Consider the following 22776-nt stretch of genomic DNA (forward strand, 5'->3'; position numbering starts at 1 on the left):
GTCATGTTTATGACTGCCTATCGCTGATGCCATAATGTGTTATGTAGCTTTATGAATGCATACATAAGGGGGCGAACAGTAAAGGGTTAGTAAAGGCTGCATAGTCGGTAGTCAGTACACAAAATGCTGTTTTATTCCTCAGATGAAGAAAGAGCTGAGGAAGAAGTGGATGTCTGATGTCACACTGAGATGGAAGGAGCAGCCCGATGGAAAGATCTTCGACAAGGAAGAATAGAGCAAGAAGAAAGGAGGAAAATGTGAACCGAGTATGAAGTTGGAACTGTAAATATTGTTACAGGAGGCCATTTGGGACATTTCTGACAAACATCCCAATTAGCCAAAACCTAAAACTAGCCTTACCATAACCATAACCAACCCCTTAACCCTAACCTAATTTAAAACAATTTGAAAATGAAATATTGGCTCGCAAGTCAGTCAGGTCCACTTAGTTTCCCCAACTATTATTAAAAAAAATCTGATTCTTTATAATCTCTAGCCAACAATAGTTAAATATTATTACTACTGCTACATTATGTCAAATTGCATTTGGATTTTGTTGGTTATGAATTGTTCAAACAATAATTCGAAGAAATGTCAATGTTTCACCATTAATTTATTTATTTAACCTTTATTTTATCCAGGGGTCCAAGGTCTCTTTTACAGATGAGCCCTGAATTACATAAATTACAGAAAATACACACATTAATATAAATACAAAATGCAAGCAGAAAGAAAGAAAATACACGGCCATAAAAAAATAACACATTCATCAGTAATAAGGTCCTAAAATCAGCTTTCTGAATTGCCACAGAGGCACCAAAACAACAAATTTAAGAACATTTTGAAGATCGTTCCACAAATAAGGTACATGAAAACTAAAAGCTGATTTACCTAACTCAGTAGACACCAAAGGAATTTCCAGAGTTAGCCATCCCTAAGACCAGGTGTGGTAACTCGTATGTCTAAAGTTTAGTAATGACGTTAGGTAAAGTGGGACTTTTTGTAAAAGTGCTTTTATAAATGAAAATATAGCAATGTATCAACCTACATGACATCAACAAGGGCCAACCAACTTTCTGGTAGAGAATGCAGTGATGAGCATTAAAATTGTTGCACGTAAACAAAGCGCAATGAGCTATGATAAACTGCATCTAACGGCTTTAATGAAGTAGCAGCTGCTTTCATATAGATGATGTCGCCGTCGTCTAGGACCTATAGGAATGTTGACTGAATAATCTGCTTTCTACTATTTAGCGAGAGACAGGACCTATTTCTATAGAAGAAACCCATTTTTATTCTCAGCTTCTTAACTAACTCATGAATATGCTTTTTAAAAGAAAGCTTTTCATCTATACAGATATTTGTAAGCAGGGACACGATCAATATTGACACCATCCATAGTACATATGCTTAACACAGAGTTATGTTTATGCGCTCTCGAGAACTACATATACTTTTACCTGTATTCAATACTAATTTCAGGTCAATAAAGTGTTTCTGTAATACAATGTAGTTCAGACAGAGCTTGGTCAACCGTGTTTGGTCAACGATAGCATAAACAACAGTACTTTAGGCATACAAGTGCAGGTTACAATTTTTTACAGACAAGTCGATTTTGTTAATGTAAACAGTAAAAAGTACAGGACCCAGAATCAAACCCTGCAGGACACCTTCCATGTTTTTGATTCAATGTATTTACTTTTCTTGTTATTTCTAAGTGTAAACAACTGTCTTAACATGACAAACGTGTGTTTGAATTTACATTCTGTGGGTTACATTCAATGTAACAGTCTCCACAAGGAGAACATGTGTAATTGGTTAATTCATTGATTGATTAATGAGATTTGATTATGATATTTTTTCAATATTACCAATTAATGATTGTTCAATTTGTTCATTCTTACTATGGTTTACATGCATTTTCTAACTCTTCTTACAATAATATTATTCCTATTTCAAACTGCATTTATAGTATGAATATACAGTATAAAAATAAACTAATCATTGTCTTACTCTTTAAACTACAGTTCATGCAATAACATTAACAAAGTTATACTATTGAAGTACGACACCTCTGAGTTTGAAATTATTAATTGGAAGTTGAGCATCATCAACTTATTAATTTCATGCTGTAATGTCATGTTTAATAGATAACATTGTACACTGAATTCAGCAACACTACTCATCCCTAACACTAAATCCAACAGTGGCCAGAAGTGTTACAATAAATAAAATAAAAATGTAAGGGTAAGAAATACGTTTTAAAAATTGTGTTGCAGTATTTAAATCCTGTTTCCAACATTAATTGGATAAAAATCTATTAAGAAACATAATTTGAAGATCTGTCTGACTTTTAACTAAACCTATCATTCAAACACTTAAATAATATACATTAATATACACACGATGGACTCGACTGAATAGAAAGGAAGAAAGAAAGTGAAAGTTATTGGTATTCGAATAGTAGTCTTATTTTTCTGGAATACCACCTCAAACACACACACACACACACACACACACACACACACACACACACACACACACACACACACACACACACACACACTCACACACATCCTCCCCCCATTACTCAGTCTACACCCCCCTGCTCACTCTCCATCTATTGCTGCAGCATAAAGTCTGACAGTGAATTGATGTCAGTCACTGTAGGGTTACACTGCAGCACCAGAGTAACAATGCTGTCTTGTCCTGGGAACACCTGGGATAAGCTCTCCCTAAGTCTGGAGGTCTCTGCTGCACTCCTCTCCATATCCAGGCCAAGGCCCATCCCCGGAACAAGGTCCATTCCAGGGCTACCGTGTCCAGCCTTAGCCTGCCCCTTCCTTTTCCCTCTGCCACGGGCCTGGCTGGACTTCAGGACCTCTGTCTGGGCCCTGGGAGCTTGGGGGAAGGGGGTGGAGGCAATGCCCGCAAATGAGTGACTGCCTGGGACAGGAGTCCTGAGAGACAGAGAGAGAGACAGAGAGAGAGAGAGACAGAGAGAGAGACAGCGAGAGAGAGAGACAGAGAGAGACAGAGAGAGAGAGAGACAGAGAGAGAGAGAGAGAGAGAGACAGAGAGAGAGAGAGAGAGACAGACAGACAGAGAGACAGAGAAAGAAAGGGAAGTAGGGAGAGAAAGAGTATGAGCAATGTGTACATGTTTATGTGGGAGAAATCTAGTCAAAGAGTAAGAGGAAATGTGTATGTGTTACTACCTGTGCAGTGAGCGTAGGAAGTCATCCAGATGGGGTCCTTCTCGGCCCAGCGGGTCATCAGGCACCATGAAGTGATCCCCTACAAACGTGTACTGGAGGAGACTGGGTAATACAAAATCAGTATGACACTGAGACCTCCTTTACAGCTTGTATTATTCCTATCTGAACAGCTGTGATTAGGATGACATGCCGAACATGGGCCTCGCATTTACTTGCAATTAAACCTTGTACATAAAATGCGTGCACTCTGGCCGCATTGTGTTCGGATCTAACCTTCCCTCTCATTTATGCAGATAATTTGTGCTCACAATTCAATTATATACAGTGTATAGCCTATAGGCCTACATAAGCGGTCACCAACCTTTAATGAGTGAGATCTACCACTCAGATTTTTTTTAACATTAATTAAAAAACGTAAGCCTACGCAACATTAACCTATTAAAAACAGTACTGTAGCAATGAGGTTTGTGCAGTAGGCTATAAGCCCAAAACATAAAAACATTTGAGGTAGGCCATATGATCACACCGGTAATATTGTTGTATTACTTGTGAAGCACAGCTGAGGGAGCATACATTTAAATAATAAGCTTTTTATTATACTGGGCTATTTTACTGGGCCAGCATCTGATGGTCAGTCTCAGTGGAGGGAGAGAGCAGCAGACAAAGGGTCTGCCTCTCAACATCCCTCCACTAACACTGACCAAAAAGCGGCACAGTCATCCAGATAATACCGAAACTCAAGTCGCACCGCATTATTTCTGCATAATGCACAAATTAATGTTCTTACTCCTATGAACAGAGAAAGTTAAATATTTCTCGATATTAAAAGACCCAAGCCGCTAATAATAACAACACAAGCCTATAGATACACTTTCCTTTTACTCATTCATACTTCTGCAGTGCTGGTTGTAGCGCGAGTAGGACACACATTTTATGGTTTATAAAAGTTGAGTAAAAAGCTCCTAGCGTGGAACTGAGAAAAATAGCTTTTATTCATACAATGTGACAGAATAACCAACCCTAAATGGAGACAGCGGGAATGGCCCGTCCGACACCGCCGCAACTTCGGCAGCCGCAACTTCGGCAGCCGCAACTGGCCCGCATGGCGCCGCAACTGGGCCGTCTGCCACAACTATGGCAGCTGCAACTGGCCCGTCTGTCGCCGCAACTTCGGGCAGCTGCAACTGGGGCAGCAGGGTAGCCTAGTGGTTAGAGCGTTGGACTAGTAACCGAAAGGTTGCAAGATCGAATCTCCGAGCTGACAAGGTAAAAATCTGTCGTTCTGCCCCTGAACAAGGTAGTTAACCCACTCTTCCTAGGCCGTAATAGAAAATAAGAATTTGTTCTTAACTGACTTGCCTAGTTAAATAAAGGTAAAACAAAATTTAAAACTGGCCTGTCCGCCACCGCAACTTTGGGCAGCTACAACTGACCCGTCCGACAATTTCGGGCAGCTGCAACTGGCCTGTCCACCGAAGTAACTGGCCTGTCCGCTGCAGCTTCGGGTAGCTGCAACTGGCCCGTCCCACGCCGCAACTTCGACAGCTGCAACTGGCCCTGACCGACACAACTTTGGCAGCTATAGGCCTTTCGTTTGCCAGCTGCCGACGTTGCGCAGGAATACCTAATAGGGAGTTTTAATACTCCACCCAAAAAGACAACATGCCATGAAAAGGCACGGGGACAAAGCCCTAAACATACACATATACAAAAACACAGGGATGTAACCCAGACAAAAAAGTGAGGTTAAACCTCTAAAAAATACACGGGACGAGACCCGTAATAACAAGTGTACAACAATATATGGGACCCGTAATAACAAGTCCACAACAATACACGGGACGAGACCCGTAATAACGAGTACACAATACACGCAGCACGAAAGTCGAAACAACTAAGCACAGGTACTCACAAGACCAACGGACATGGGAACAATAACCGACAAGACAATGGTGAACAGAGGGCACATACAGTATATATATAATTTCTAATCAAGGGGAATTGATAATGACAGTTCAGTGACACCTAGAGGCCGGGGACGTAGACCTCCGGAGCTGGTGCACGGAATGAGCAGCAGTACCGGGGGAATCCGTGACAGCTACATTACGTCATTATGTCAATGGAGTGCTATTCAACTTTTTCACGTTAACTGTTTTCCATCGTTCCCTTTGAGCGTCATCTTAGGCTATTCCGGAATGAACATGTCAATATTTGCTGACATCTTCACTGCAATAACTATTTACCTATTCCGGACTAAACTATTTACCTATTCCGGACTATTCTGCACAGGTTTTATTGCATATTATGATGAGTGAGAATGTGATCGTTGGAACAGGTTATAGAGCAAACAATGCAATTATTACAACATAAGTGGACGATAAATGACATCAAATCACGTTATCTACCATAGCTTTGATTGGACTGATCATGTCAACATCATACTTTCAGAATCTTAGCTAGCAAGCAGTCATCATCATGAATCAAGTTGACAATCTACTGGCAAATCCTTTTCAATCCTTGCCATTTGAACAGAAATTGTAGATAAAGCGTATCGATACTCATCGGCCATTGGACATAAACACTACACAGATGGAAATCGCAAATTCAACAATGAGTGGTTTGGAAGGAATCAGTGGCTAACTGCACGCGTTGCAAAGCAATCACTAGCCTGCTATTCAGTGGAGAGGGTGTTTGGTCCATGTTTGGGTTTAAGGGTCTCTTTTACAAGCTTAAAAGGATAAACATTCACATGCAACACCATGGGCCAGAAAAGGTTGAATATATTGGTCATGCTGTCAATCCAGCATGACTTCTGCCGCATTCAAAACAACTGGAAAATTGGAACTAGGAAATCTTAGACTTCAGTGAGTTCAAGACAACTGGGAACTCGGATTATACCCTTTGAGTGGTCATCCAACTCGGAATTCCTAGTCGGGAACTCTGACCTCTTTCTAGAGCTCCAACCTGAAGATCACGTACATCATGATTCGACCGTGTTTTTTCAGAGTTCCCAGTTGTCTTAAAAGAACCATAAATCCAGAGAATGCCAGACTGAAGACAAAGTTTTATGACAAAATTTGCTCACAAGAAGGACTGCCGCGCCACCTTCCTGTTCAAGTGAGCACAGCAAAACAAAGTCCAAAAATGTATTGTATGCTGCTGCATAAAGGATGTAATATGCCAGGGAGATACATATACTGCAGCTAAGAAAGTAATACTAAGTGTATGTTGTGTAGTAATCTGTTAGTAGCCCATGTGCCTCACCCTAATAATTTGGTCCCTTTCCCCCTCATAATGTAGCCTACTGTTCTGACTTGGTGGTGCACATGTAGCCTATAGCCTGTCTTAGATAAATGTCATCATCGAAAATTGTTAGAGCTTTCATTGTCTGCTTATATGCCCGCTTTATTTATCCTATGGTTCTGACTTGGTGTACAGGGAGAATACTGTAAGAGTGGCCCATGTTCTGAATTATGTCACTGTATATTTGAGAACAAATAGTTATATTCACTAAGTCCGTCTTAGCTCGGTCATTAATGTCTTAATAGAAATTACGGATTGCCTCTTATCCGCTCATCGTTCCCTTATGCCATAGTTTGTACATCTGAATTGTCAGTAGAAACCACATTTGTTTAAGAAAGTCAGCCATATCAGCTATGTTTTGTTTTTAAAGGCAGTAAATGAGGCTGAATGAACTGTTTCGCTGGCAGACAAGGCTCCGCTGATAGCCAGGTGTAGCGGTGTTAAGGATTCACTCCATGGTGCTGAAAAGAAAGCTCTGCTGTTGGGACAGATTTATGTAGGCCCTAACAGTTTGTGGACACCTTTTGTCACCGTTTATAGCGCAATGAATGTATTGTTTAGTGTTGTGTGGATGCTTTGCTGGTATGCATACAAAAAAAATTTGGAGGAGTTTGCCCCACCAAGATCTACATGCTAAAATCGCCATTGACTAGGCCTAGTCTATTTGTAGGCCTACGCCTACTGTTTCAAAAAATACCTACCTAAAGCAAAATATCAGAAATAAATGAGCCTATAGCTTACCGGATAATGCAAAGACATAATGTATGAAACTCGATGGGGAAAGTCTGAAGGGGAGAGAGAGACGGTTATAGTGCGATAGTGATGACGAAGACGAAATTGAAAACTTCAAACAAAAATGATACGCACCTGTCCTAAATAACGGTCCGCCGTTGGCACGTTTTAGTAAAACAAGCGGTTAAATGCCGACACCACATTTGGAATTTTGTGTGCAGTAGTCCGCTCTACCCTCTTTTTTACATTCAATAGGTGGAACACTTGAATAACGCTTTATTTTAGACGGAGAACTGGATGATGTTGCCCACTGAATGTGGTCCCGGCTGGCCTAATTGCATTTGCACAGAGAAAATCTGCATTTAGACCTGGCATGAAGATGCGTTTCTTGATATGCGAATACAAATGTGCACACAGTCGACATTTTTAAAACAAGATGTAAATAGGGTCTGGTGTTATGGAGATATGAGCCCAAAATATCCCTTTCAAATCAAAAGGGTGTTGGTTTATACAAAAGGCTGACTTTAGTTGTCAAATCCACTAAGGGAGAATGAAAATGATATTGTTGCTGTCCGGTGCAAGGCACACATCTATCCAAAATCTATTTCTGAAAATGTTTCTGATTGCATTGGACAGTTGCCAATATACAGTCAACTTATTGACCAATAATATTTCATGCCCATCGTCTCAACTGTTCCCTCTCCTCCATTCCTTTCTTTCTCTTTCTCTACCTTTTCTTGATGATGTCCCTAAATTTATGGGACTCATTCAGCAGGTCTCTAAAGTTGTCGTTTGTCACGATCACTCCATCCGTCTCCTGGGCCAGCTGCAGCATGAACCTGCAGAGAAGAGAGGGTTGAATGACGAGGGAAGAGTGCAATGGGGACGTCAATTCATCCATTTAGAGAATATTTCCTATTAAGCACGAATGAACTTAAACTGTAACAAAGCTGTTTATAAACAGTTTTACAGGAGTTGATCAAATATATTCGTGCAACGTTTAGAAGCCGTTAATAAGCAGCTGTTTATATAAAGATTGTAGGCTGTTTATAAGCCATGTATATAGTTTAAAAGCTGTTTCCAACAGATCTATAGTATGACAGAAGCGAGGAGCCAACCTGTCATCGTATGAGTTGATCCTCTTCCCCTCGATCTCTCTGGAGGGGGTGTAGGCGAGCAGACCCAGGTTCTGAAGGTCAGTAAGGTAGTGCTGCTCTGAAAACAACACAAACCAAAAACTGCTCATTTACAACACAGTATACACAGTCACACACATTTGCCACCATGAATCCATTCCTTAGGGATAATACTATACAGGCTTGGTGTCAATTCAGGAAGGGAATAAATTCATGGACAAATACATTCATGCCAAATCCATACAAAAAAAACTTCACTTCCTGAAGTGACTTGACAAAACGGGTGAAATGAAAGAGCTGGATGGATGTGAAGTCTGGCCTTCCAGACGGACAGGAAGTGTTACCTTTGACCCGGGAGTCTCTCTTCTGCCTCCACTGGGGCAGGAAGGTGCTGACTCTGCGGTGGCCGCGGTTCCAGAAGTGTTGCACGGCCAGGGCGATTCCTCGACACGAGAAGAAATGACCCAGACCGTGACTACAGAGGAGTGAGATAAAAACATTAAACCCGGCTGTGTAGTATACTTGTTATTTGAATCATGAAAACAATAGCTGTTAGTTGGAGCATAACATTACAACTCAAACAGTTGTGGATTCATGTAATCCAAGGGCCACACAGGTATGTCACTTTGTTGTTTCTCCACTGCTTTCAGTGAAAGCGTTTACTAAATAACTTAATGATTGAATAATGAATAATCTCAACATTTTGCCTGCTCTTTTACATTTTCCATCTTATTTTTTTATATTTTCATCCTCTCACTTCTCTCATTCCCTCGTTCTCACCTCATGGCAACATTGCTCCCGTCGATGACCACCCTCCTGAGCCCTGGGTCTCCTGGTTGGTCAGTCAGCTTGAGGTCAAAGGGCGTCTGTAGTCCTTCCAGGAAGCGCTGCTGCCCCGTCACTAAAGACCCTGCTGCCATGGGCGGGAGACCCCATCTTTCAACAGCCGGGGCAGGGAGACCCTTTCTTTCTGGAACCTCTGTTGCTAGGGTAAGGAAACCCCGTTTCTCCTTCACTCTGGTTGCTGAGGAGTTATTCACGGTGAGGGCGGAGTCTAAGGTGGTCTGGTGTGGCTGGGTGAGAGGGTAAACAAGTTGATGGGGAAATAAGGGAAGGTTGGTGGGTTGTGGAGGTAGTGTGATGGGGTAGGTGGGCTGGGGAGGCCCTCTGACTAAAGGGGGGCTGGCTCGACGGGGGGTGTGTGTCTGGGCGGGCTGCTGTCGTGTCTGTGTGGGGTTCTTCTGGAGACCATGGGTCGGGAACGGAACCTGGTTCATCACAGCATTCCACTGAGCCAGATCCGGTTCAACCCTAACTGGGCCATCAACGGTTCGGTTTGGCACTTTCACTCCTTCTACCTCATCCGTCTTCCTTTCACCTTTGGCATTCTTCCTTTCTACTCCTCTGTTTTCAGTAGTTGTGAATGTTTGTGCCGGTGCCTTCCTCTCTTTACCCCTCTCCTTCTCCGTTTCCTCTTTTCTGCACTTCTTTTTCCGTACCTCTGAGTCAACCTCATTCACCTCTCTTGGTTCGTCACGTACCCTGTCCTGGGATTTGGCTTCTGTCTCTCTGGTGCCTTCTCTCTGTAGCTCCAGGAGTAGCTGACGTATGGACAGTTCAGGTAACGTACTGTATACTTCTGTTACCTTCTCCTCTGTGTACCCACAGTTGGCCGCAGCCCTCTTCAGCACCCCCAGTACAAAATCCTCCTCGTTCCCCACCTCTCCTCCCTTACTGTTCCCTTCATCGCTCTCCCTGCCCCCCTCACCTCTCCCTCTGTCTACCTCTTCAGACAATCCTGCACTCTCCCCCCCTCTTCCCTTCTCCTCTCTTTGCTCTTCTCTAGCCCTCACCCCTTCTCCCACGCCTCCCTCCATCTCCACTCTTTTATCTATACCGCTTCTCTTTCCTCTCACTTCTTCACCTCCGCACTCCTCCCCCTCTCTTCCCCTCTCCTCCACCTCTCTATGCGCTAGCTCCACAAGGCCGTTCATGGCCAGTCTGGTCCGGTTCTGCTCTTGTTGCACCAGGTCCAGGATCTGGGAAGCTTCTCTGGGTCTGGTCTGGGCTAGGACCCTCAGTACCACGTCTTCCGCATAGCCCATAGCCGTGAAGAACTTCAGAAGCAGGCCAAACTCCTCCTTGCTCCCTACTGACAACATGTTCCCTTCTCCCTCCTCTGTCTCCATCTCCTCCTCCTCTTCCAGGTGTCCCTCCTCCTTTACCTCCTGTGGGGAATGCCCTTGTACCTCTTTTGCCTCCTCCGACCCCTCGGCTCGACCACGAATGTCTTCGTTTTGGGGGAAAGAGTGGAAGATGGGATCTCGGGGGGCTGCTTCGTTCCCAATCCCTATCCCTCCGTGTGTCCCATATCTGCTTCCCTCTCTACCTTTTACAGGTGCGGTAGTGAACGTCTGTTGAGAAAACTGTTCAATATTCCGTAGACCAAGGTCTTGGTTGTGGTAGGAATGTTCGGAAGGTTTGGTCGTTGATTTGGTCATTGAAATCCCCTGCACTTCCTGTATGTCCCTTGCCTCTCCAGCTCTGGTCCCTATTCTGCTATCCATAAGTGTTAGTGCCTCTAATTCGTATTGGCTGTCCCATAGTCTCTGTGTATCAGTGTCCATTAGACCCACTCCGTCTCTAGACCCCCCAAGACCAAGGTTCAAGCCCAGCCCTGGACCGGGATTTAAACACCCATGACCTGGGTTTGAGCCCCCATGACCCGGGTTCAAGCCCCCGGGACCAGTGTTAGATCCCAGCCCAGATTCCCTCACCAGATCCAGTAAAGTCTCCTTCACTGCTCCCGGTAGCACTAGCAGGTCCAGAGTGTGCCTGTCATCCCATCTCTCCACCAGGGACTTGAAGGCCCGACAAGAATCCAGGGTCTCGCCTGCTGTCCTGTCACTAGGCTCGCTGAGTTGTCCCTGGGTGCCCTTGGAGCGCTCCACAAGGTCTGTGATCAGGGAGTAGGCCCTGACCACTGGTTCTGCCAGACCTGAGATGAGCAGGAAGCCTGGGGAAACCACCTGGAGGAAGGAACATTTGAAAAAAGGGAGAAGATCAACTTTAGCCTCTCAAGGACTAAAGAGACTTAAACCCACAACCTTCTTCCTCTCCTCTAATGTTCATTTCCTTCTTTCGTTATCCATCTATCCAAGTGAGTGAGTGAGTGAGTGAGTGAGTGAGTGAGTGAGTGAGTGAGAATACACTTGTCTGTGTGCCTGCATTTGAGTATGCGCCTGGGAGCGAGCATGTGTATGCTTACCACTATGCGAGCAGAGGTGTTTCTGATCAGGCAGTCCATGAACAGCCCCCGTGCTCCACAGAACACACAGTGAAGAACCCCTGGATACGGAACCTCCTGCGGGGCCTCCTGGTTCACAACTCCCTTAACAAACAACTGGAGGAGAGAGGGAACGTAAGCAACTTCCACACAGACCATCCGCTGGCATGGCGCAGTGCTATATTAACACACTACCCCTCTGTCAAGTGGGGGGGTGTTAGCGATGGGTGGAAACTCAGGACACTAGACAACAAGGACTCTGATTAAGCCAATGTTAAGTCTGGAACAGTATTGGTACAGGGCAACCCCAAACAGTTCAGCTGGACCTACACCGAATCAAAGAGGGAGCGCAGCAGGAGACGCTCTCTCTTGAGAAAGACTCCCCCACCCCGAGCGAGTCAGACCTCTTCATTATACAACCCCATAGACGAGCAACCCAAGCAGAAAGTCAACCTCCCAGCACAGAGCACTACACCCTCACTAAAATGAAGGATAAATTCACCCAGCTGGAGGTGAGGCAGGTGGAGCTGGGAACAGCAAGTGAACACACTCCAGTCAACACAGACCCAGACAACAGTCCAGCACAACAACACCCCCCCAACCAGACCTGAAGAGCTGGAGGGGGAGAGAGACATATCAGAACCCTGGATTGTGCTGTGACAACTTCAACAGGAGAAAGAGCAGGGGCGGAAGAAGAAGGCCCAGCGGCAGCAGAAGAACAGAGCACGAGAGGAGAAGGTGGAGGGAGAAGGTGAGAAAGATGACGTGTGAGAGAGAACAACCCATTAGAGAGCTGGTCTCCCCCGAAGAGAAGCGAGCAGAACAGCCCACCTCCGATCCTAACCATAGCCTCGACATCACAGCAGGACAGATAAATGAAGAACCCCAAGCCCAGGGGATCCCACCCCCTCTGAGCACCCCCCCATAGCCCAACTGAAAACCCCCCTACACCCACTGAGGACATACGTAAGCCACAGATTATACTTCTTATGGACTCAAACAGGGAATATATAGAAGAAAATCTACTTTTTCCCAAACACAGTCTCTAAACTCTGTTGTCCAACCCCCCCCCCCCCCCCATGCCCACATCCCATATAGGCCCTTTCAGATCAGACCTATGGCCCTCCTGCCTACCCCATGGCCCCCACTCTCGCAAAGAGGGACTCAACATGAAAGTCACACATATGCCCAGGCCGTGAGCAGGTAAACAGGCCCAACCCCCACTCTTACACAAGCTCAAGCCAATGGCATGTACCAGATAATAAGCAGGCTCTGCTCACACTTACTGGTTTGACCACACGACTAACAACACTGGACACGTTATGGAACACAAAGCCTTCACTATCTAATCATGGACTATCCAAGGCCTGAGGTCATCTGCCTTTAGCCTAAAGACCAGGAACCTGGATTTCACCAAAAAAATCTGAAATACAGACATTGTCATCCTGGTTGCCGTCTAGGTTACAGAGAGCTGGTAGTCCCATCCACCAAACTACCAGGTGTGAAACAGGGAAGGGACTCAGGGGGTATGCTTATTTGGTATCGAGCAGACCTAAGTCACTATTAAATTCATTAAAACAGCAACATTTTGCTCGAAATTTAAAAAGGAAATGATCTCATCAGAGAAAAATGTCCTCCTGTGTGCTACCTATATCCCCCCACTAGAATCCCCATACTTGAATGAAAACAGCTTCTCCATCCTGGAGGGGGAAATCAATCATTTCCAGGCCCAGAGACATGTACTAGTCTGTGGCGACCTAAATGCCAGAACTGGACAGGAACCGGACACCCTCAGTACACAGGGGAACCAACACCTACCTGGAGGTGACAGCATTCCCTCCCCCATATACCCCCCTAGGCACAACTACGACAACATAACCAACAAAAACGGGTCACAACTCCTACAGCTCTGTTGAACTCTGGGTCTGCACATAGTCAATGGTAGGGTTCATGGGGACTCCTACGGTAGGTACACCTATAGCTCATCGCTTGGCAGTAGTACTGTAGACTACTTTATCACTCACCTCAACCCAGAGTCTCTCAGAGCATACACTGTCAACCCACTGACACCCCTATCAGATCACAGCAAAATCACAAGTCTACTTGAACAGAGCAATACTCAATCATGAGGCATCAACGCCAAAGGAACTGAATAATATTAAGAAATTATATAGATGGAAGGAGTGTGGAAACCTATCAAAAACCAATTAGACAACAACAAATTCAATCCCTTTTAGACAACTTCCTGGACAAAACCTTTTACTGTAATAGTGAAGGTGTAAACTTGGCAGTAGAAAACCTAAACAGTTTATTTGACCACTCAACTTCCCCATAAAATCAAAAAAATGTCAAGCAGAAAACCTAAGAAAATTAACAATAATGACAAATGGTTTGATGAAGAATGTAAAAACCTAAGAAAGAAATTGAAACTGTCAACTAAAAACAAAGACTCAGAAAACCTGTGCCTATGCCTTCACTATGGTGAATCACACAAAAAATACAGAAATACACTACGGAAAAAGAAGGAACAGCACATCAGAAATCAGCTCAAGGTAATTGAAAAATCCATAGACTCTAACCACTTCTGGGAGAATTGGAAAACACTAAAAAAAAAAACAACACGAAGAGTTATCTATCCAAAATGGAGATGTATGGATGAACCAGTTCTCCAATCTTTTTGGCCCAATATCAAAGAACAAACATGATCAAATACAAGTCTTAGAATCAACTATTAAAGACTACCAGAACACACTGGATACTCCATTTACACTGAATGAACTACAGGACAAAATACAAACCCTTCAACCCAAAAAGGCCTGTAGTGTTGATGGTACCCTAAATGAAATGAGAAAATATACAGACCACAAATTCCAATTGGCTATACTTAAACTCTTTAAGATCATCCTTAGCTCTGGAATCTTTCCTAATATTTGGAACCAAGGACTGATCACCCCAATCCACAAAAGTGGAGACCAATTTGACCCCAGTAACTACAGTGGGATATGCGTCAACAGCAACCTTGGGAAAATCCTCTGCATTATCATTAACAGCACACTCGTACATTTCCTCAGTGAAAACAAAGTACTGAGAAAATGTAAAATTGTCTTTTTACCAAATTACCGTACGACAGACCACATATTCACCCAGCACACCCTAATTGACAAACAAACCAAAACAAAGGCAAAGGCTTCTCATGCTTTGTTGATTTCAAAAAAGCTTTCTACTCAATTTGGCATGAGGGTCTGCTATACAAATTGATGGAAAATGGTGTTGGGGGAAAAACATGACATTATAAAATCCATGTACACAAACAACATGCGTGTGGTTGAAGTTGGTAAAAAACACATTTCTTTCCACAGGGCCGTGGGGTGAGACAGGGATGCAGCTTAAGCCCCACCCTCTTCAACATATATATCAACGAATTGGCGAGGTCATTAGATAAGTCTGCAGCACCCAGCCTCACCCTACTAGAATCTGAAGTCAAATGTCTAATGTTTGCTGATGATCTGGTGTTTCTGTCCCCAACCAAGGAGGGTCTACAGCAGCACCTAGATCTTCTGCATAGATTGTCAGACCTGGGCCCTGACCGTAAATCTCAGTAAGACAAAAATAATGGTGTTCCAAAAAAGGTCCAGATGCCAGGACCACAAATACAAATTCCATCTAGACACCGTTGCCCTAGAGGACATAAAAAACTAGACAATATACATTGGCCTAAACATCACCGCCACAGGTAACTTCCAAAAAGCTGTGAACGATCTGAGAGACAAGGCAAGAAAGGCATTCTATGCCATCAAAAGGAACATAAAATTTGACATACCAATTAGGATCTGGCTAAAAATACAAATACTGGTTTCAAGCACAGGACGCAGCAGGTGTTTATTGTAAAGGACCACAGGAGGATGCAGGTAGCTGGGTCCAGGGGCAGGCAGATGGTCATACACAGGGGGTCCAAATAGGCAATAGTACAGGCAGGGAAAAAGCTAGTAACGTCGTCCGGGAGATCAGGCAATAGGTTGATAACAGGAAATCCGATAAACTACGGTACAGGCAGGGAATAGGCAAAACGCGTCGTTAGTGAGGCAGGCAAAAACTATCATACACGGGAGGATTGAATTACGGGACACCCGAGCTCCAAATAGAAGTGTGTCACAAAACAAACAATACCTCACAATGATGGGGTGCATATAACTGAACTAAATAGTGTGTGACAATGACATACAGGTGTGTCGGAAGCAGACATTACAAGTGTACAACATAAAACACCAAATAATGCATGCAGAGCAGAATTAGCTCGATACCCGCAATTTTTTTAATCTAATCTAAATTCTACAACCACCTAAAAGGAAGCGATTCCCAAACCTTCCATAACAAAGCCATCACCTACAGAGAGATTAACCAGGAGAAGAGTCCCCTAAGCAAGCTGGTCCTGGGGCTCTGGTCAAACACAAACAGACCCCACAGAGCCCCAGGACAGCAACACAATTAGACCGAACCAAATCATGAGAAAACAAAAATATAATTACTTGACACATTAGAAAGAATTACCAAAAAACAGAGCAAACTAGAATGCTATTTGGCCCTAAACAGAGAGTACGCAGTGGCAGAATACCTGACCACTGTGACTGACCCAAACTTAAGGAAAGCTTTGACTATGTACAGACTCAGTGACCACAGCCTTGCTATTGAGAAAGGCTGCCATAGGCAGACCTGGCTCTCAAGAGAAGACAGGCTATGTGCACACTGCCCACAAAATGCGGTGGAATCTGAGCTGCACTTCCTAACCTCATGCCAAATGTATGACTATATTAGAGACACATTTCCCTCAGATTACACAGACCCACAAAGAATTCGAAAACAAACCCAATTTTGATAAACTCCCATTTTTATTGGGTGAAATACCAGTGTGCCATCACAGCAGCAAGATTTGTGACCTGTTGCCACAAGAAAAGGGCAACCAGTGAAGAACAAACACCATTGTAAATAAAACCCATATGTATGTTTATTTATTTTCCCTTTTGTACTTTAACTATTTGAACATAATATGACATTTGTAATGTCTTTATTCTTTTGGAACTTTTGTGAGTGTAATGTTTTCTGTAAAAATATATATAGTATATTTCACTTTTGTTTAATATCTATTTCACTTGCTTTGGCAATGAAAACGTATGTTTCCCATGCCAATAAAGCCCCTTAAATTGTATTGAAATTGAAAGCGAGAGAGATAGAGGGAGAGAGATGGGTTGGGATAATGGTGGGGGGAAGATTGAGAGAGAGAGAAAGAGTGAGAGACACAGAGAGAGAGAGAGAGAGCGAGAGAGAGAGAGAGAGGGAGAGAGAGAGAAAGACAGAGCGTGAGAGACAGAGAGAGAGAAGGGTGAGAGACAGAGACAGAGAGACATGTTAAATACAGATGACAGGTACTTGGGTCCTATATAATGTTTGGAGTTTTCCCCAGTCAGATCACGTGATCAGAAAAACCCCAGGGTCCTTATGACACATATAGTGAAATTACCACCTAGTGTTAATGCAAAAGACTAAAAGGTTAATCTCAACTGTAAAACATGTTAACATAAGGGCATTTCCATCTAAAAGGACCCATGAGCACCAACATCTGAAGTTCATAGGAGCATGTCAAATTGGGTGTCAAATGAAAGCTAAGAGTCTATATATTATTTAAAAACTTTTTTCAAGCATTTTCCATCCTGAAAATGTGGAATAAGCAAAGGCTTTGATTTCTGGTCAAACATGGAAAAGAGGTCTTAGACAACAAATGTCTTAAAAGCTATTAGAAATACATCAAAACACAATATTGTTGAATTAATGACCCCTGCCAACTAATATCTACACTTACATTTGGTTTTGGAGAAATGATTTGCCTTCTGTAAGTTTAAGAAACATTTCCTTGTAATTCCGTTACCAAAAACCCACATATCTTGAAGATATTTTCTAATTTCTCTCCCTCATGTGGAGGGAGGAAAATGTATGTTCACAGAAGTAACAAGTAAAGGTTGAACTACAAAATAGTTAGAGTGTTTTTGCTGACAATAAGTTTGTTTATGAATTATTAAGTGAATAAAACTCATAATTATGTTAGGACTTACCAAAAAAATCAGTAACAGAATTACTGCAATTTAATTGGCTACAATAGTAGTCAAAAACCACAGTTGGGTCACTTGCTACTGTCCTCCCTTCCACTGGCATACTGTTATGTTCAGCTCATAACAGTTTTATTCTCTTTCTGTCGTTTGGTGGTCAAAGCAAGACTGTGACTGTCTTGATAACCTCTCCCTCTCACTCACTCACTCTCTCTCTCTCTCTCCAGTTAATGTCACCTCTACCGGCTCTTACTGACACCTACCATGACACCTACCACCTACACTATTTCGATTTACTGTAACAAACACCCTCACCCACTGAGCACCAACCAACACTGGACGTCAATGTATGTTAAAAAGTAGTTGAAATTTGGTCCTGGCCCGGAACAAATCTGAACCACTCATAGACGACTATGTTGCACAAGTTTGGACAGCACAGTACAGTAGATCTCAGTAGAGAACAGTACAGTAAAGACACGCATAGTAGAGTAAAGTACAGTACTGTAAAGTAGAGTTCAGTACAGTACAGTAGGGCACACTAAAGTAGAGCACAGTATAATATACTGTACTGAACATAACTACTTTACTGTGCTTTACTGTACTGTGCTCTACTGTATTGTACTGTACTCTACTGTGCTGTACTGTGCTGTCCAAAGTTGTGAAACATAGACGTCTATGATTGGTTCAGATTTGATCCAGTCCGGACCAACCAAATGTGGTATTTTTGGGGGGTGGAGCTCATTACAATAATAGCCAGATGTGTAGAATAATACCCATATATGCAAAAGAAGGATATTGCATAATTCTACCTTTGTTTACCTATTCAGGATACATCACCATGAAGAGAATGATATTCATATCCATAATTATGCATTTCTGTATAGTACAGATCAGGGACCCATAATGTAATTCCATTACTGTAATTCCATTACCAGATGTAAATCCACTTCACCTACTGTAGTTCAATAACAATATTTTTTTTTGGGGGGGGGGGAAACGTGGTCGCATAAAAAACTGAGGGAGATTTGACCGTAACTCAGCTACCAAACTTTGGTATCAGCACGGTCCTTCCAGTAAATGTTTGTTTTTTAAATATCTGTGTAAATTGGTCGAAGTAGTCCTTGTGAATTGAGTTGTATGGTTTGTTAAGCTTTCAAATCAATTGTTTTTGTTTAGCATACATTTTAAAGTGAAAATCCGAGTCAAAGCGTAATTCTGTTACCATGAAATTGCACATAACATTAAAACTAAAGAGTTCCGAATAATAATAATAATAATACGAGTCATTTCTTACTTTGGCAGCCACAACGTCGTTCCTTCCTCCTGTTAGTTTAAGCCAGATCTGTCCATCATGTGGCAACACAGCATCCTCCTCTCTCCCGATCATAAAGGACACCCCAAATATCCTCTCCAGGGAGGGGTGGAAGGACAGTAGGGCTCCGCGTAGCGCACCGGAACACGCAAACTCATCCTCCACCTGGTCCTCTCCTCCTCCATCACTCCATCCTTCTCTCTCTCTTCCAGACATTGGAGAGAGATGGCTCAGGGCAGAGGCCATGGGAATGGGGGGTTGTGTCAGAACTCACTGAGAGGGTGGGAGAGAGAGAGATAGAGACAAAGAGAGACAGACAGAGGGATATGGAAAGGGAGAGAGCGAGACACACGGAGAAATAAATGGTGTGTCAATTTATTCTATTTCCAATAAAATATTAATAACTTAATATGCCCATGTCAGGCAATGATCTGCCATAGATCTATAGAGATAAATAGTAATGTTTTTTTTGGAGGCACTAACTCCGCCATGGCTCGTTGGACAAAGTCTATGGGGAAAATTAATGGCGTTTTTGGATAAACGCTGAAAATAAGGTCTGTGGTAAACACAGGCTTTGGAGATCTTATACGTTTTGTTCTAGGAGATCATCTTCATCAGCTAACGTCCCTTTTTGTGAATTTTGAAGAATTTATGTAATAAAAATAAGCACATAAAGGCTTAATAATTCAAAGGTCATGTTAGCTGACTGCTATTATTTCATAGAACAAAACGTATAAGATCTCCTACGCCTGCGTTAACCTTCTTTTCGGCGTTTATCCCAAAGCTCTTTCCCCGTTCATTTTTATCATAGAGATGGTTGAACGAACGAGGTAACTAATTTCCGGGTTTTAGGACAACAAGCTGGCGAACTCTATGGGTCGAGCGAGATTTGGAAGGTTTGCCTCGCGAGACTTCTAGGTAGGAATAATAACAGGAATTGACAAACATTCTCTAAACCCAATCTCGTCCACAGCTAACAATAGTTTTATTTAATTTACAAAGTTAAATGTAGACTTTACATTTAAATAATATTATGAACAAACGCAACAATTCTCTAAACGCATTCATCCTTCTCCCAAAGTCGCTCTCTTTCACTGTGGCTCAAAATGTAGATTTCTAATAGGCTATTGGAATAATTTGATGCTGCCTTCTGCGAACTTAAAATAATACAGTACCAAATTCATAAATACCGTAAGATCAAAAAACGATGTGCCAGACCGACAGTAGCCGTTGGTAAAATAAAACGAGATAAAGTGTCAATTGAACAACATTTGAGTTTCTGTCTGAACTTGTGTGGTCTTCAAAAACGAAACAATAGACACAACAACGTAAATCCTAGAGTATCTGCGACATTCATAAAGTCAACTCAACTCCTATCTCTTGCCAGTCACATGCACGACTTCAATTTGTTATTATCGGTAATACCGTAAACCGACAGCTAAGTTAAGTTGCGTATTCATTATTTATTAAATATCGTTGGTGCTTTAGAATTAGGACTAACAGTTTTACAGAAATATGACATTCAAAGTTACTGAATACTTGTAAAACAAGCACATTAAACCCGACCTCTCGGTGAATGGTGACACCAGGAAACAAATATGCGCAGATACACCAGGGTGTACGATCAAAACACAGAGAGTAAATCAAGAGATAAGGGGAATTCCATTTACGTCATGCCCGACATAGAACACTTCCCTTTCCATAGATAAGTAGGTGGTTCCGCTGTAAACGAGAATTAACTTCACCCTGTAATTCTTTGCAACAAATTATCGAATCTAGCATTTCGTGACAGTAATTGTCAGTTGAAGAATCCAAGCCTAAAGCCATCATATTAACCATAACCCCTCTGTTGCATTACTTATATAAATTATAATGAGATTGGGGTAGGGGTAGGGGAGAGAAAAAAACATTGGATATTTATATATGGGGACCATTCTGCATGGAGAGCTACCAGCGCTGCTTTGTAAGCGGTTCCCTCATGATATGCTCTTATTTATTTAGTTGTGGGGGTTTGGAGTCAGACACACGCTCTGCTGTACAACATACAGTATTGTTTGAGTTAAGTCGGGGTTCTCTCCCTCTCTGTTCCTCTCTACCAGTCGTGGTGGATATCAAGTGATCTGGAGCAATGCTCGCAATTAATTTGTCAGTTCTGTTTTCTATTAGTTTACAATTCTAACCTTGGCTAAAAGGGAATGGGAAAAATATCAAATAAGGAACATGGCATTATCTCGCCATAGGCTCGCAGGCCTGCTCCTGCCCATGTCAAAGGCCTGCTCATGACCACAGCAAGCTACACAGTGCTGGGTGTGGCCCAGAGAGTGGATCTTGCCACCTGGTCTCAGAGCATTTTATTATTTTGTACGTAAATCCGAGACACTCCAGTTAGTATGATATGTTACGTTTGTATGGTATGTATTCATTTGTGGATGTCCATTCCCCATTTCGTATGATATGCTACGATTTACAATTTATATTATATGTTACAAATTTGTAAAACGTACAATATGTTATAATTTCTAGCTAGGTGACTAACGTTAGAAAGGTTTACAATATTATGCGTTATTGTTTTAGCAGTGACACAGGCATTATACTTTATGAATCTTGCAGGAAGATTAACCAACCCAGTTGCTTTGTTTGTGCTCATTAAGCATAGCAGATTAGAAACTTTGTTCTCTGTTATCATACCCAGCTAAAACAAGTCATTTGTGATACCTTTGCTATGGTAAAAGTTTTCAATCAAAGTGCTTGACTTGGGCATGAGCTCACCAGAGTTGAGTGCCAGCACATTCAATTTTCTACTGCTTGAGTTCCTGTTCCTCTTACAGAATATTAGCTCAAAACTATTGTGGAGCTCCTTCAGATAAATATGAACAGTACCAGCACCCAAAATGAGTACAGGCACCTATTTCAGTTCAAATCAAGCACTGGATATGTCCTTTACTTGTTTGCGGAGTTCACACCCTGCTACATTTCTGGGAAACAAGTTTTGGTTTATTTCTTACCATCATTTACTAATGTTGACAATTTTTTCATTGTATTTTGTAAGGTGCGCTCCATGTGATCAATGAGCATGTGTGTCACGATCGTCGTATTGTGGAAGAGAGGAGGACCAAGGTGCAGCGTGATAACAATACATCTTATTTTATTGAAGACGAAAAATGACGAACACTATACAAACGAATAAAACGACGACCGTGAAGCTATAGAACAAATAGTGCTGACACTAAACACTACACATAGACAATCACCCACAAACTACCTAATGAATATGGCTGCCTAAATATGGTTCCCAATCAGAGACAACGATAGACAGCTGTCTCTAATTGAGAACCAATCTAGGCAACCATAGACATACATACACCTAGACTAGACACTGCCCCATAAACATACAAAAAACCCTAGACAATACAAAACACATACATCCCCCATGTCACACCCTGAGCTAACTAAAATAATAAAGAAAAGAATGATAACTAAGGCCATGGCGTGACAATGTGTCTGGTTTCTCTGTCCTCGTAATGTTGATGGAATGCGCAATCCTGAGCACAAATATGCTAACTGGATGTCTGATTTATTATTGTCTTAAATCACCACCACTAATAAGCTGAGTTCCTCAGTAATTTTTTCTTCACCTCACACAGTAAGTCAACAAAGTCTGTTTAAAAAAAACTGATGATATTACCTCACAG

General features: G+C 42.5%; 1 protein-coding gene across 2 annotated transcripts; it reads right to left on the reverse strand.

The window, feature by feature from the left end:
* Positions 1-594: 594 nt before the first annotated feature.
* LOC129865556 (NEDD4-binding protein 1-like) lies at positions 595-20415 on the reverse strand. Of its 2 annotated transcripts, XM_055938430.1 has the most exons (9): positions 20275-20415; positions 19067-19357; positions 11657-11791; positions 9169-11417; positions 8733-8863; positions 8371-8467; positions 7984-8091; positions 3218-3319; positions 595-2960 (listed from the first exon to the last, which is right to left on the reverse strand). In XM_055938430.1, exons 2-9 carry the CDS (start codon positions 19328-19330, stop codon positions 2621-2623), a joined length of 3426 nt encoding a protein of 1141 aa, XP_055794405.1. In that variant the 5' UTR covers positions 19331-19357; positions 20275-20415; the 3' UTR covers positions 595-2620. The 2 variants fall into 2 exon arrangements, with proteins under 2 accessions (XP_055794405.1, XP_055794406.1); XM_055938431.1 differs by lacking the exon at positions 20275-20415 and having other exon boundaries at positions 19067-19959.
* Positions 20416-22776: the final 2361 nt, after the last annotated feature.

Source organism: Salvelinus fontinalis, chromosome 11 (assembly GCF_029448725.1).
Source record: "Salvelinus fontinalis isolate EN_2023a chromosome 11, ASM2944872v1, whole genome shotgun sequence".
In the NCBI taxonomy this organism is placed as follows: domain Eukaryota; kingdom Metazoa; phylum Chordata; class Actinopteri; order Salmoniformes; family Salmonidae; genus Salvelinus; species Salvelinus fontinalis.